Below are 15,836 nucleotides of genomic sequence, written 5' to 3'. Positions count from 1 at the left end.
GTTATGTGACCGTCTAGACCAATCAAATTACGCGTTGCTTAGAATTCTCATACTGAGGTATAATAATAAAGTTTGATTTTTATTATTATTTTTTTTTAGTTCTATCACGGCAGGTGTGACCGCTTGATAGGGGATGCTTACTCCTCCTAGGCACATGATTCACCTCTGCTGTATCCAGGGGTCCGTGTTTGCCCAACTATCTATTTTGTATTGCTTATAGGAGTTAAAAATATTGATTACTGATCATTATCTTCATCTTTCATTCATAGAATTTCGTTACGTGTAATATTTTCTGTCGTGAATTTGAGAACTTGATACAATTATCAAAATATAAGTTTTGAACAGATATTTACCAACAGGCATTTGTATGTATAGACGCCACTACGTTTGGTTGGAGTGCCACAAATTTTGACCTACACATCCAGCGTAGTACCTTAGCAGTGGGATTTGTTTATTTTAGCAACGCTTACCACATCTCAAGACCTCTATTTTAATGTCATATCTGAAAGGCCCGTGACTTTCACATCTGACACCAGAAGCCTAGCGAAGAAACAGTCACCGTCTTAAACTTAGATATGACGCGGTACCGCAATCTAGAATCGGGGAATTCCGTGTGCGAAGCTAACGCTCTAAACACTGGTAGAGGTAGTCTAATGGCTTAACATACTGTAGCTCAATATCAAGCACCGTCATTCCTAAACTTCGTTTCCGTTTAATTCTCCCACATGTAGAAATTGAAAATATGCTTGCAAAAAAATCCAACACGACTATTCATGTTCCGATCCATTAAAGTACATGGAGGGGGGGGGGTGGGTTCTGGATCATCCCTTCATTTATAATCATATATTTTAAATCACGGGCATGTTTAATGAATTTTTTTTTATTGGAATCTGATTATAAAAGGCATCGGCAGTGAATTCAATTCGAGCCACAGCGCCCATTGAAGGATTTTGGAAAACTGAATCCAGCAGAAATGCACCCTACCTTGTGTGGAGGTACATAATGACAGAAGACGGCGTAGAAAGGATATTCCCAGGAGTTCGGTTAACAGACGACTACAACCACAAGCTAAGGCCCTGGTTAGTATTGCGAGGAAGATCGAAAGTGAGACAGAGAGATCGAGAACATAAGCCACCTCGTGAATTGTAAACCACGCCCTATGCATAAATGTATAAACATGCGCATATTAGGACCTTTGCGGATAAAGGTGCTTTGAAGCAAAATGCAAAGGGCACTTCGTAGAAAGATTATTAAATACCTATACACATTAGAATTACATCTATGTGATTTCACATTAGTTTAGATATACATTGATTTCACATCTAGGTATCGTCGGACAGTAGCTCTGAAGAAAATGAACGTAGTTTCGGCGCCGTATGAAGACTCATGGGGATCTGGAAAAGTTATCACATTATCACGGAGCATTTTGAAAAAGTGCGTACTGTCATCCTTTTTACACATATGTTCACTTGTAGTTAATTGATTTTCACAATGACATTAGAATTACAAAATGCCTAAGTAACATGGTAAATGCACGCGCATACTTTTTACAGAGGAGGAACAACTCATGGCGGCAGTGACAAAATAGAAGCTGTACTGGGGACTGATTTCTCTATTTACTACTTCAATCAGATGCTTAAAGATAGATATCCAATCTGTGCCAACACTACAACTCACAGGTAACTAACCATAATGACCATTTCCTTCTGATGTCCTCCTTTTAGCAAAATACCCACATTATTCTTATCGAAGATTTTTGAAGTTGTGGAATATTTTGAACATATCGAATTAAGACATAGGAATCAAAACCTTTGTCTGGTAAATATCACGATGTGGAGTTAGGATGTATTAAGATGTATGACCATGCACAAGTACTACTTTACATTTATGAATCAATTACGAATAGAATCAATTTTTTCGACTGTATTGGACAATTTCGAATATCTCAGTTCCTTTAATCAGAAAAAATATTGACTGAACATCTCTCTGCAAGCCACAAGATCTTTGGCGATTTCATGTTTCTCTACTGATAGTTATTCTGTTCAAGAAAATACAAACCTTAAAGTTACACTACTAGTGCTTAGGTTATCCATACGCGATAGGCTCACTACATCAGGATGTAAATCGTTACGTTTCTAGTTATCCTAAAGTTATCCTTTAGAGTTGCTACAATGAAAGGCGAAGATAACAGCGATCAATCTTATAACTCCTATAAAGGCGAAGATAACGAACAGCGATCAATCTTATAACTTCTATAAAGGTGAAGATAACGAACAGCGATCAATCTTATAACTTCTATAAAGGCGAAGATAACAGCGATCAATCTTATAACTCCTATAAAGGCGAAGATAACAGCGATCAATCTTATAACTCCTATAAAGGCGAAGATAACAGCGATCAATCTTATAACTCCTATAAAGGTGAAGATAACGAACAGCGATCAATCTCATAACTCCTATAAAGGCGAAGATAACGAACAGCGATCAATCTCATAACTCCTATAAAGGTGAAGATAACGAACAGCGATCAATCTTATAACTTCTATAAAGGTGAAGATAACGAACAGCGATCAATCTTATAACTTCTATAAAGGCGAAGATAACGAACATCGATCAATCTTATAACTTCTATAAAGGTGAAAATAACGAAGAGCGATCAATCTTATAACTCCTATAAAGGTGAAGATAACGAACAGCGATCAATCTTATAACTTCTATAAAGGTGAAGATAACGAACAGCGATCAATCTCATAACTCCTATAAAGGTGAAGATAACGAACAGCGATCAATCTCATAACTCCTATAAAGGTGAAGATAACGAACAGCGATCAATCTCATAACTCCTATAAAGGCGAAGATAACGAACAGCGATCAATCTGATAACTCCTATAAAGGCGAAGATAACGAACAGCGATCAATCTCATCACTCCTATAAAGGTGAAGATAACGAACAGCGATCAATCTCATAACTCCTATAAAGGCGAAGATAACGAACAGCGATCAATCTCATAACTCCTATAAAGGTGAAGATAACGAACAGCGATCAATCTCATCACTCCTATAAAGGTGAAGATAACGAAGAGCGATCAATCTCATAACTCCTATAAAGGTGAAGATAACGAACAGCGATCAATCTCATCACTCCTATAAAGGTGAAGATAACGAACAGCGATCAATCTCATAACTCCTATAAAGGCGAAGATAACGAAGAGCGATCAATCTCATAACTCCTATAAAGGCGAAGATAACGAACAGCGATCAATCTCATCACTCCTATAAAGGTGAAGATAACGAACAGCGATCAATCTCATCACTCCTATAAAGGCGAAGATAACGAAGAGCGATCAATCTCATAACTCCTATAAAGGTGAAGATAACGAACAGCGATCAATCTCATAACTCCTATAAAGGCGAAGATAACGAAGAGCGATCAATCTCATAACTCCTATAAAGGTGAAGATAACGAAGAGCGATCAATCTCATAACTCCTATAAAGGTGAAGATAACGAACAGCGATCAATCTCATCACTCCTATAAAGGTGAAGATAACGAACAGCGATCAATCTCATCACTCCTATAAAGGTGAAGATAACGAACAACGATCAATCTTATAACTCCTATAAAGGTGAAGATAACGAACAGCGATCAATCTCATAACTCCTATAAAGGCGAAGATAACGAACAGCGATCAATCTGATAACTCCTATAAAGGTGAAGATAACGAACAGCGATCAATCTCATAACTCCTATAAAGGTGAAGATAACGAACAGCGATCAATCTCATAACTCCTATAAAGGCGAAGATAACGAACAGCGATCAATCTCATAACTCCTATAAAGGTGAAGATAACGAACAGCGATCAATCTCATCACTCCTATAAAGGTGAAGATAACGAAGAGCGATCAATCTCATAACTCCTATAAAGGTGAAGATAACGAACAGCGATCAATCTCATCACTCCTATAAAGGTGAAGATAACGAACAGCGATCAATCTCATAACTCCTATAAAGGCGAAGATAACGAAGAGCGATCAATCTCATAACTCCTATAAAGGTGAAGATAACGAACAGCGATCAATCTCATAACTCCTATAAAGGCGAAGATAACGAACAGCGATCAATCTCATAACTCCTATAAAGGCGAAGATAACGAACAGCGATCAATCTCATCACTCCTATAAAGGTGAAGATAACGAACAGCGATCAATCTCATCACTCCTATAAAGGCGAAGATAACGAAGAGCGATCAATCTCATAACTCCTATAAAGGTGAAGATAACGAACAGCGATCAATCTCATAACTCCTATAAAGGCGAAGATAACGAAGAGCGATCAATCTCATAACTCCTATAAAGGTGAAGATAACGAACAGCGATCAATCTCATAACTCCTATAAAGGTGAAGATAACGAACAGCGATCAATCTCATCACTCCTATAAAGGTGAAGATAACGAACAGCGATCAATCTCATCACTCCTATAAAGGTGAAGATAACGAACAACGATCAATCTTATAACTCCTATAAAGGTGAAGATAACGAACAGCGATCAATCTCATAACTCTTATAAGCAATACAAAACAGAGAGTTGAACAAAGTACGGACCCTTGGATATACCAGAGGTGGGATCAGATGCCTAAGAGGAGTAAGCATCCCCTATCGACCGGTCACACTCGCTGTGAGCCCTATATCTTGATCAGGTAAACGGAGTTATCCGTTGTCAAAATCAGTGTGCCAAGAACGGTCTAACAATCGGCATGAAACACGTCAGACAGCATTTGACCCAATGATAGGTTGTATTGGCAAACTAGATCGTTATAACGACCATACAATATTTCTCTAGTGTTTAATAAAATAAGGACGTTCAATACGCCGATTTCGAGAATATTTCCAATTGGAGAACTATCTTACATAATAAAGCGGAAACCAATTGGTTTACGCGCGGGATTGGAACAAAAATTCAACACTGTATGAGTGAATCTGCTCAGTAAGTTTCTCATTCACAGTTTCATCACCCGAATTCGACTTTTATTACACAAACTAAGTATTTGATAAGTATTCTGGGCGTAATTAAACACACTAAAATCCTATTATATCACGTTATTATATTCTCATGCGTATTATATCCATATTCCCAATATAGTAAAATATTTCTTTCGATAATATTTTGCATTTCTTATATTTACATATTTAAAGACAAACTGCTTTTGATACATGTTATCGTTTTTCTCACTGACTATGTTCACTCCGTCCCACTAAATGCACTTCCTACACAGAAGAGCTCTTTCCTCGAAACTGGCGCATTATAAGGCCAACGCAGTTACTGTCAGATGACCTGTCCAATAACCATGTATTTTATACATCGTTACTATAAAGAATATTTCTGTACTATGCCAAGGATAGGGATATGAGTTCAGAAAATATTTTGACTAGTTATGTTTTGACATCAGCTATTTTACTTACGATGATGCAACTATATTGTCATTGACAACAGGAATCTTAGTTTTTATTGTTTTTACCTGTTCAATCTTCTTTCGTTTAGTTGTTACTGGCAACATCGGTATCTCTGCTTTCATAGTTTCTATTTGTTCAATCTTGTAGTTGTCATTAAAAGCTGCATTATCGTCATTTTCACTGGTTTTCCTTGTTCTATATTGTGGTAGCTCGTGAGAACAACGTTGTCTAAACTTTCACAGTAATAGTTCTATTTAGTAGTTGTTATTTCAACTGTTTTGTAATTATCATTTCCCTGTTCCGTTTTGATGTCACTTGGAGTCCTTTATTTAAACAAGATATATAACACAATTAGCTTCCAAAACTATTTCATTTGTGGTCAAGAAAACATATTTACCCGAGCTATTAGGCATCAGGTTTGTCCCTCTTGACCACTTGTCATTGTTATTGACACCAACAATGTTTCTGATTTATTTGTTTAAAATTCTTCAACCTTGTAGTTGTCATTGATGATAAGGATTGATTGTATACTGTTTAACGTCCCTCTCAAGAATCTTTCATTCACACGGAGACGTCACCAATGCCGGTGAAGGGTTGCGAAAGTTAGGTCTATGCTCGGCGTTTACGGTCTTGAGCAGGGAGGGATCTTTATCGTGCCACGGGACCTCGTTTTTATCAGTCTCATCCGAACGACCGCCCCATTTAGTCGACTCTAACCATAAGATGAGATGAGATAGATCACTGTTCGTTATATTCGCCTCTCATAAGCAAGGGGTACAGACGACCTATTCGAACACGGATCCCCATGAAATTATTGATAATATAGGGGTAGTTAATGTGTCTATTTTGTACTTGTCATTCACAGCAGTTGCAAAATGACAGAACTGTATTGTCCATTCTTTATTTGATCTGTATTGTAGTTAACTATTGCGATATCTTTTATTATTATTGATTTTACCTGTGGTAAAGCAACTGTGCTGTAATTGCTACCACTGTTAACTTCTCTTCTCTTTCAACTCCAGTTGGACCCGTGGGGATCCGGATTGGGATAGGTCCTCAGCACCTCTTGCTTGTCGCAAAAACGCCAAAATGGGGCGGTCCTTCGAATAAGATGGCAAAACCCGAGCCCCCGTGTCTCAGCAGGTGTGACATGATAAAGATCCGTCTCTGCTCAAAGACTATATGCGCCTAAATTTTGTAGCCCTTCACCGGTAATGGTGACGTCTCTATATGAGTGAAAAATTCTCGAACAGGACGTTAAACAATATTAAACCAGCCAACCATCAACTCAAGTTGTTTGGTGGTTTTTTTTTTTTACGTCCCTTCGAAAATTGTTCCCTCATGTTGAAACGTCACCAGCTGTAGGTCAAGTACCACAAATTTAGAATCATGTTTAGAGCCTTGGGCCCTAGCAGTGAGGAATATTTAACGTGTCAATACCTGCCGCGACGTGGAACCTCCGTTTTTAAGGTCACACCCGATAGACCCCCGATTCTCACATCTAATTGCCAAGCGTTTGGCGAAGGAACAATCACTACCCATATTATCGTCTTTGATAGGTTTGACGCGGCCTTGGCACGAGCGGTACTCGAACTCACGACCTCTCGGTTACGAAGCAAACGCTCTACCAGTCAGCTACCACGACCGGTCAAGTTGCAGTAATATTACCATGTTGTTACTAATAATGTTTCTTTTTCTTCAACTCGAGTTGTAGTAATATAATAGTGAAATCTGATTAATCCGACTTGCACTGGGAGATATTTTTGTCGCTAAATACAGCGAGTCGGAATAAACCGTGTAAAATCAATAAAAATATGAAATAAGGGTTGGAATGTCCAACGAGACGAATTACAGCGGTGTCAGATTAGACAGCTTTCACTATTATGTTTTTATTGTCACTTGCTGCTTCTACATGTCCAATTCTAGCTGTATTGTGATAGACAACAGCGGGTTCCTTGTAATGCATCCTTTCTACATAGAAACGACGTCTCCAATTGACAGTTCCATCCATATCACATACAAGGTAAGTCTTTCAATAATAGAGAAAAAGTGAAGATAACGAGCAGAGATCAAACTCATAATTGCTGTAAATAATACAATATTGAAAGTAAAACACGAACCTTGGACACACTAGAGATGGGATCAGGTGCCTAGGAGTAAGCATACCATGTCGACCGATCACACCTGCAGTGAGCTGTAAACGAACAGCCTAATATCTGGTATGAAACACGTAGACAGCATTTGACCTAACGAAGTTGTATTTGTAAATTAGATCGTTATAATGTCCATAGAATTTGCCAAATGCTGACTGTAAACGAGATGGTTGAAACCTCTGTAACATCGACTTATTTATCAATATCCTGTCACGATTTAACAACTGATAATACATAGAACATATTCTTGCGTATCAAATCATTTGAGAGACATTGATACCATATGCAAATGATAATGGGATATTGTTGCATAAATATGGGAAGTTGACGATGAATAAGCTGACGCCATCCCGTTTGCCGTAAAGTTGAGTTGTCAGTTTGCCATTAACATCTATGTTCAATAAATATCCAAATATGAAGCAGATATGGTAGACTCTCTGGTGTTTACTGATATATATCGAATCGACATATAGATGATTATTGTTGATAGATAAAACATCGGGGGTGCAGGGGGTTCAACACCATTTCGGAAATTTTATGATCGTTATAACGATGTAGTTTGCCAATACAACCTATCATTGGGTCAAATGCTGGCTGACTTGTTTCATACCGATTGTTAGGCTGTTCTTGGCACGCTATTTTTGACTACTCCGTTTACCCGATCAAGATATAGGGCACACGGCGTGTGTGACCGGTCGACAAGGGATGGTTACTCCTCCTAGACACATGATCCCACCTCTGGTTTATCCATGGGTCCGTGTTTGCCAAACTCTATTTTGTATTGCTTATGAGGTTGATCACTGTTCGTTATCTTCACCTTTCATCTAAATGTCACAGCAAGGGATTTTTCTTCTCAAGTTATAGGTTAAATTCTGACTCTTAAGAATATAAACACAGGTCAGATTATAAAGGAGGATAATACGAAGTCTTGGGAATTCCAGCAAACTGTTGGAAAAACTGATCACCAGAGACTATATAAATAATATCAGTGAGGAACTCCAGCACCTTTTTATTATCATCTTCAGAGTACTTGAGCGTCGAATCAAAGTTGTTTTAAACAAAGTAATGTTTTGAACGACTGATCGCAAGGTGTGAATATTTCCATGTCCCTTTTTATTGAAGAAGCGGTTGTCTATGATGTCAAAATGCCTAGTCTTTAATTCATCGTAAGGAATGGTCCTGTAATGTGTTTTGTGGCTGTTGATATGTGAAAAGTTTTGTGATTTTAAATTTACTAAAAGTTCTTTGGATGATTTTTTAGAAACCACATTTTAAACTCGATATATCTGAACAGGTCGATTTGTTTTCATCAATGTATCAAGTCACGAAAATATAAATACATTGTATTCTATTCTGTATTGCTTATAGAAGTTATGATATTGATCACTGTTCGTTATCTTCACCTTGCATTGTAAAAAGAAATTATATGTACACTTTATGCAAATGTACATGTATATGCAAACAGAATTAGATCTTTATTATTTTCAAATGAGAGTAATCTGACATCTAATGTAGAATATAACTGATGTGTGTGTAGGAGGGCAGAATATCTCGTTCACTGATCAAAGAAGAAATAATGTACAGACAACCGTGCAGGGACACAGAAAATAAAAAGGAACAGTTCACATACAGGGTATGTCTTAACCATCAGCAGAGTATCATACATATAGCCTACATATGTAAAATCAGTTGGTTATTTTACAAAAAGTATTTAGAGAGGGATTGAAGAAAGTATTAAAGTAAAAGAAACCATGATATTGGACGTTTTGTTTGAAATCTTATCAGAAATGTCATATCTTAGTCGAAGTAGCCACGGTGTGATCAGGACTAAATTGTTTTGATTTTATATTGTTACAGGTCAAATTGCCACATAAGCATTTGACTGGAATAATGAACTCTGCGGAAGGCTATGAAATGCGTCCTGTAACTGGTTCCAACCTGTTCCTGATTCTAAAACAAAGAAAAACTAGCCAGGATTTACCTTGTTGTTCTGAGAAGGTACATTTCATTTGTTAATTTAAATCGTCATTATATTCACCTGACCTTTTTAAACTTATTTGTTGTTTATGTAGTAGAAATCTACGTCATGATAAATATATAGCAATAATTCCCAAATACTAAGAGATGATGCCAATATTTTAGAGTTCAGCTTCTCCTAGTTCCTTGGAATGTGGAACAGACAAATGCTCCTGTCTTTGTTTTAAGAATCAGGATTTCAACGACTGTGAAAACAAATACAACAACATGTAAGATATATTCGTATTTTGTTCTTGCCATATTGGTAATATCCACGTTATAATGTAATCTTATATGCATATACAGGAAGATAGTTGTGTACAATATCGTTTAAATGTTGTGATATTTCAGTTGAATAATACAAACGGCTTTCTGTCCTCATTCTCATATTAATTTTACAGAGATGGGATAGTTCCTTGTAATCCTAAGCTACCGACTCTTGTGTCTGTTAGCACACCTGAAGGTGACAAAAATAAGTATCTGAGCACATGTTTTCCCACTGACTGTCCGTGCCGAAAGACAGAAAGGTAAGTTGTTTCTAGGGGACAAGTTTTTCTATGTGAAAATTCTTTGAAATGTATAATGTCCTTGCGATAGACATCACATACTGTTTGTGTAATACTAGTATTAGATTTGAATTGTCAATGCTTGATATGTTGGTGTGTTCTGTTAGTAAATATTTATGTTAAAAACTTCCCCATTATCGCTTGTCCACTTCTAGGTCATTTCTTCTAGGTCATCTACTAAGGGTTTCCCTGTTGCCAGAGGATGTGAAACATCTTTGGAAAACACATATTTATATCCTATACAAATTTTAATTTTACAACACCATAATTGATTGTATCTTTGTGCAGTGAGTGCTTTCGGACATCTGGTTGTTCCTGGTGTACCTCTACAATGAGTGGCAAGAAAGTGGACAAACATTGTGACTTAAAGGAATCCTGTCCATCCAAACAGTGTGTAACACAGAGTAAGAACTCAATACATGCAATACTTCTTTGCAATACCTGCTATTCCATGAAACAATATTGTCTAATCTGGATATCGTGTAGACCTAATCATTTTGTAAATCCTACGTATATTTTAGTAGCAAACTTTGAATTTTATAAACATGCATTGTAGATTCTATAGATTTGTATTCTAGATCTTGTCTAATAAGAAGACCTTATATGATACCAATCATATCCGGTGTAGATAAGTTTTACTGTTAGGTATACCATGGCAATAAATCGTCGGATATCTACATTTTCTCGTTTAGGGGAACGTAATACTATTTATTATTATACCACTAGAATTATACACATTATGCACCTGATCCCACCTCTGGTGTGACCAGGGGTCCGTGTTTGCCCAACTATCTATTTTGTATTGCTTGTAGGAGTTATGAGATTGATCACTGTTCGTTATCTTCACCTTGCATTCTCCACATATACTCAGCTGAACAAGAAACACTAAAACATATACACATTATCCACACATACTTAGCTGAACAAGATACACATTATCCACACATGGATAATACGTGTTGTAGTCACTGAATACGAAACACTAAAACTTCTACACATTATCCACACATACTTAGCTGAACAAGAAACACTAACACCCATACTTAGGTGAATAAAAACTTTTATAACTTATACACATCTATATAGCTGAATAATCCTGTGGATATCCGGGTTAGATTAGGTCATGTGTACCTCTTGCTAGTCGTAAAAGGTGACTAAAGGAAGTTGTACCTCGGATGGGATCGCAAAAACCGAGATCCCGTGTCACAGCAGGTGTGGCACGATAAAGATCCTACCCTGTTCAAAGGACGTACATGTGTCAAGCATATAAACTAAATTTTTGCAGCATTTCACCGTTAATGGTAACGCCCTCAAATGGGGCGAAAATGTTAAACATTACACAGCTAACCAACTTAGCTGAATAAGAAATATCAATTTGTTCAAACGTCTGGTGTAGAAATTGTACACTTTAAATTGGGTGTAAAGTAAATATAATCTATCCTATGTGAAACGATGTTTCCAGGTTGTCTTATCATTGTTATAACACCATTTCAAACGTTTTCTTAGGTTGCACATCGAAGTGTTGTGGAGCTGAGTGTGTATCTGTTGCCGATTCATCAAATACAGCCGAGATTGCTGCTGGTAGTGCAGGTGGCGCATTTGTCATCATAGTGATAATCATTGTTATCATCATCGTCATCGTATGCAAACGACGATCGAACCAAGATGATACCTATTTAGACCCAACATCTGATATTGGGACAGATATGTCCTCCAGAGAGTCGATAGATTACACCACCCCTACAAATTACTACATCAAGAATATGAGCGTCAGCTCGGGGGACGACATTGGTACAATGGATATTGATGACGAATGAACTGAAATCTGATTTGTCTTTGATTTATTGAAGTAACTTATCTCGTATGAATCATGGAACATTGGAGGAGACAAGCCTTATATATTTGTTATGATGCACTTACTTAGTTTACAAATATCGATGCATGTATGAGATATGTATGACTACAATATCAGATAACTGTTCCTTTTGGGAATAAAGTTTATATAATGAGAACTCAGTAGTTAACGAGGTTTATGAAAGTGATTAGTTTCATAGGTCTGCAAATTAAAGTGTTCTAATGGACCGCTCATTTCATAATATCCTTAAATTACACAGGGAAGCACGATTGATTCACATTGTGTTCTAAACACATCAACAGACAACAGTATTATACAGACACAATGTAGAATACAAGTAGAATTTAAGTTGTACACATCACAATATATATATATATGTATATATATATATATATATATATATATATATATGTGTGTGTGTGTGTGTGTGTGTGTGTGTGTGTGTGTGTGTGTGTGTGTGTGTGTGTGTGCACTGTATATATATTCATACCCCCTTTTTCCCCTCTTGTACTACATTTACTTTTCTATACCATGAATATTGACCTGCAGACCTGTCTTAAGTACTACTTTGTTGTGCCTTGTACATTATCGTTGAGGTTATCATTACATGCTTATCTTTGTACATATCACTAATATCACTATGTGTATATTGTTTGTATCTCAGAAGGTCCCGTGAAAGAATAGAACCCTGTACTAATCCGGCTACCTTCTCTAAATAAAGCAGTATTAAATTATAGTGTCTGTGAAGATATGATTTAAACCAGTGATAGTAATTGCGAGGGTATTACTTAGATCAGTGATAGTGACTGTTGATATATTACTTAGATCAGTGATAGTGACTGTTGATATATTACTTAGATCAGTGATAGTGACTGTGAGGATATTACTAAGATCATGTACAAGTACTCCGAAGTTGTAATAAAAAACAAGCTAAAGTTCCTCAATGACAATATCTTCGCGGTCTTTGGTGATCAGGTCTTCCAACAGTCTGTTGGAATTCCCATGGGCGCGAATTGTGCTCCTTTGTTAGCTGACCTGTTTTTATATTCATATGAAGCAGAATTTATTCTAAAACTTCTACGTGAGAAGAAAAAATATCTTGGTGTGGTCTTCAATTCGACATTTAGATATATTGGCGACGTTTTCGTATCTCGATTCGATATATCCCTATGAGCTCGAAATGAAAGACACCACAGAGTCGTCCACTTGTGCTTCATACTTAGATATTTTATTGAAAGTAGAAATTAACGGCAAACTAACAAATCAACTGTATGGTAAATGGGATGATTTCAGCTTCTCCATTGTCAACTTCCCATATTTATGTAGCAATAATCCATTATCACCTGCATATGGTGTTTATATCTCTCAACTGATTCGATACGCAAGAGCTTGTTCTGCGTATAGTCAGTTTTTAAATCGAAACAAGCTACTGACAAACAAGTTGATGGTACAGGGGTTTCAACAATCTGGATTGAAGTCCATATTTTGCAAATTCTAAGGTCGTTATAACGGTCTAGTTCGTCAATACAACCTGCCATTGGGTCATATGCTGTCTGACGTGTTTCATAACGATCGCTATTCCGGATGCTTACTCCTCCTAGGCACCTGATCCCACCTCTGGTGTGTCCAGGGGTCCGTGTTTGCCCAACTATCTATTTTGTATTGCTTATAGGAGTTATGAGATTATTCACTGTTCATTATCTTCATCTTTCATCAGTGGTAGTGACTGCAAGGATATTACACAGATCAGTGATAGTGACTGTTGGGATATTACACAGATCAGTGATAGTGACTGTGGGGATATTACACAGATCAGTGATAGTGACTGTGGGGATATTACTTAGATGAGTTATAGTGAATGTTAGTATATTTCACAGATCAATGATAGTGACTGTAGGATATTACACAGATCAATGATAGTAACTGTTAGGATATTACTTAGATGAGTTATAGTGTCTGTTAGGATATTACACAGATCAGTGATAGTGACTGTGGGGATATTACACAGATCAGTGATAGTGACTGTTAGGATATTACACCGATCAGTGATAGTGACTGTTAGGATATTATACCGATCTGTGATAGTGACTGTGGAGATATTACTTAGATCAGTGATAGTGACTGTGGTCATATTACTAAGATCAGTGATAGTGACTGTGGGGATATTACACAGATCAGTGATAATTACTGTGGGGATGTTACTTAGATCAGTGATAGTGACAGTTGGGATATTACTTAGAACAGTGATAGTGACTGTGGGGATATTACTTAGATCAGTGATAGTGACTGTGGGGATATTATACAGATCAGTGATAATGACTGTGGGGATATTACTTAAATCAGTGATTGTGACTGTGGATATATTACTTAGATCAGTGATAGTGACTGTGGTGATATTACACAGATCAGTGATATTTAATGTGGGGATGTTACTTGGGTCACTGATAGTGACTGTGGGGATATTACACAGATCAGTGATAGTGACTGGGGATATTACTTAGATCAGTGATTGTGATTGTTGATATATTACTTAGATCAGTGATAGTGACTGTGTGGATATTACTTATACCAGTGATAGTGACTGTGGGGATATTATTTTGATCAGTGATAGTGACTGTGAGGATATTACTTAGAACAGTGATGGTGATTGTGAGGATATTACTTAGATCAGTGATAGTGACTGTGGAGATATTACTTAGATCAGTGATAGTGACTGTGGGGATATTACTTAGACCAGTCATAGTGACTGTGGGGATATTACTTAGATCAGTGATAGTGACTGTGGGGATATTACTTAGATCAGTGATAGTGACTGTGGGGATATTACTCAGATCAGTGATAGTGACTGTGTGGATATTACTTAGACCAGTCATAATGACTGTGGGGATATTACTTAGATCAGTGATAGTGACTGTGGGGATATTACTTAGATCAGTGATAGTGACTGTGTGGATATTACTTAGACCAGTCATAGTGACTGTGGGGATATTACTTAGATCAGTGATAGTGACTGTGGGGATATTACTCAGATCAGTGATAGTGACTGTGTGGATATTACTCAGATCAGTGATAGTGACTGTGTGGATATTACTCAGATCAGTGATAGTGACTGTGTGGATATTACTTAGATCAGTGATAGTGACTGTGGGGATATTACTCAGATCAGTGATAGTGACTGTGGGGATATTACTCAGATCAGTGATAGTGATTGTGAGGATATTACTCAGATCAGTGATAGTGACTGTGGAGATATTATTTTGATCAGTGATAGTGACTGTGAGGATATTACTTAGAACAGTGATAGTGATTGTGAGGATATTACTTAGATCAGTGATAGTGACATTGGGAATATTACTTAGATCAGTCATAGTGACTGGGGATATTACTTAGATCAGTGATGGTGACTGGGGATATTACTTAGATCAGTGATAGTGACTGTGGGGATATTACTTAGATCAGTGATAGTGACATTGGGAATATTACTTAGATCAGTCATAGTGACTGGGGATATTACTTAGATCAGTGATGGTGACTGGGGATATTACTTAGATCAGTGATAGTGACTGTGGGGATATTACTTAGATCAGTGATAGTGACTGTGGGGATATTACTTGGATCAGTGATAGTGACTGTGAGGATATTACTCAGATCAGTGATAGTGACTGTGGAGATATTACTTAGATCAGTGATAGTTGCTGTGGGGATGTTACTTAAATCAGTGATAGTTACTATTGTGATATTACTTAGATCAGTGATAGTGACTGTGTGGATATTACTTAGATCAGTGATAGTGA

At 37.1% G+C, this 15,836-nt stretch overlaps 1 protein-coding gene across 3 annotated transcripts in view; it reads left to right on the top strand.

The window, feature by feature from the left end:
• Positions 1-12,778, top strand: part of LOC125646430 (VWFA and cache domain-containing protein 1-like) — a 45,744-nt gene extending 32,966 nt beyond the window's left edge. For all 3 annotated transcript variants that reach the window (XM_048872702.2, XM_056140592.1, XM_056140593.1), the window contains 10 exons: positions 904-1,079; positions 1,327-1,434; positions 1,554-1,679; positions 7,379-7,475; positions 9,143-9,238; positions 9,463-9,603; positions 9,748-9,851; positions 10,023-10,148; positions 10,476-10,591; positions 11,694-12,778. In XM_048872702.2, the coding sequence (XP_048728659.2) occupies positions 904-1,079; positions 1,327-1,434; positions 1,554-1,679; positions 7,379-7,475; positions 9,143-9,238; positions 9,463-9,603; positions 9,748-9,851; positions 10,023-10,148; positions 10,476-10,591; positions 11,694-12,004 (1,401 nt within the window). In that variant the 3' untranslated portion in view covers positions 12,005-12,778. The remainder of the gene's footprint in view (positions 1-903; positions 1,080-1,326; positions 1,435-1,553; positions 1,680-7,378; positions 7,476-9,142; positions 9,239-9,462; positions 9,604-9,747; positions 9,852-10,022; positions 10,149-10,475; positions 10,592-11,693) is intronic.
• The last annotated feature ends 3,058 nt before the right edge of the window (positions 12,779-15,836 follow it).

Source organism: Ostrea edulis, chromosome 6 (assembly GCF_947568905.1).
Source record: "Ostrea edulis chromosome 6, xbOstEdul1.1, whole genome shotgun sequence".
Taxonomy (NCBI): Eukaryota; Metazoa; Mollusca; class Bivalvia; order Ostreida; family Ostreidae; genus Ostrea; species Ostrea edulis.
Note: the sequence above shows the minus strand (reverse complement) of the source record. Positions and strands in the feature narration are given on the sequence as shown.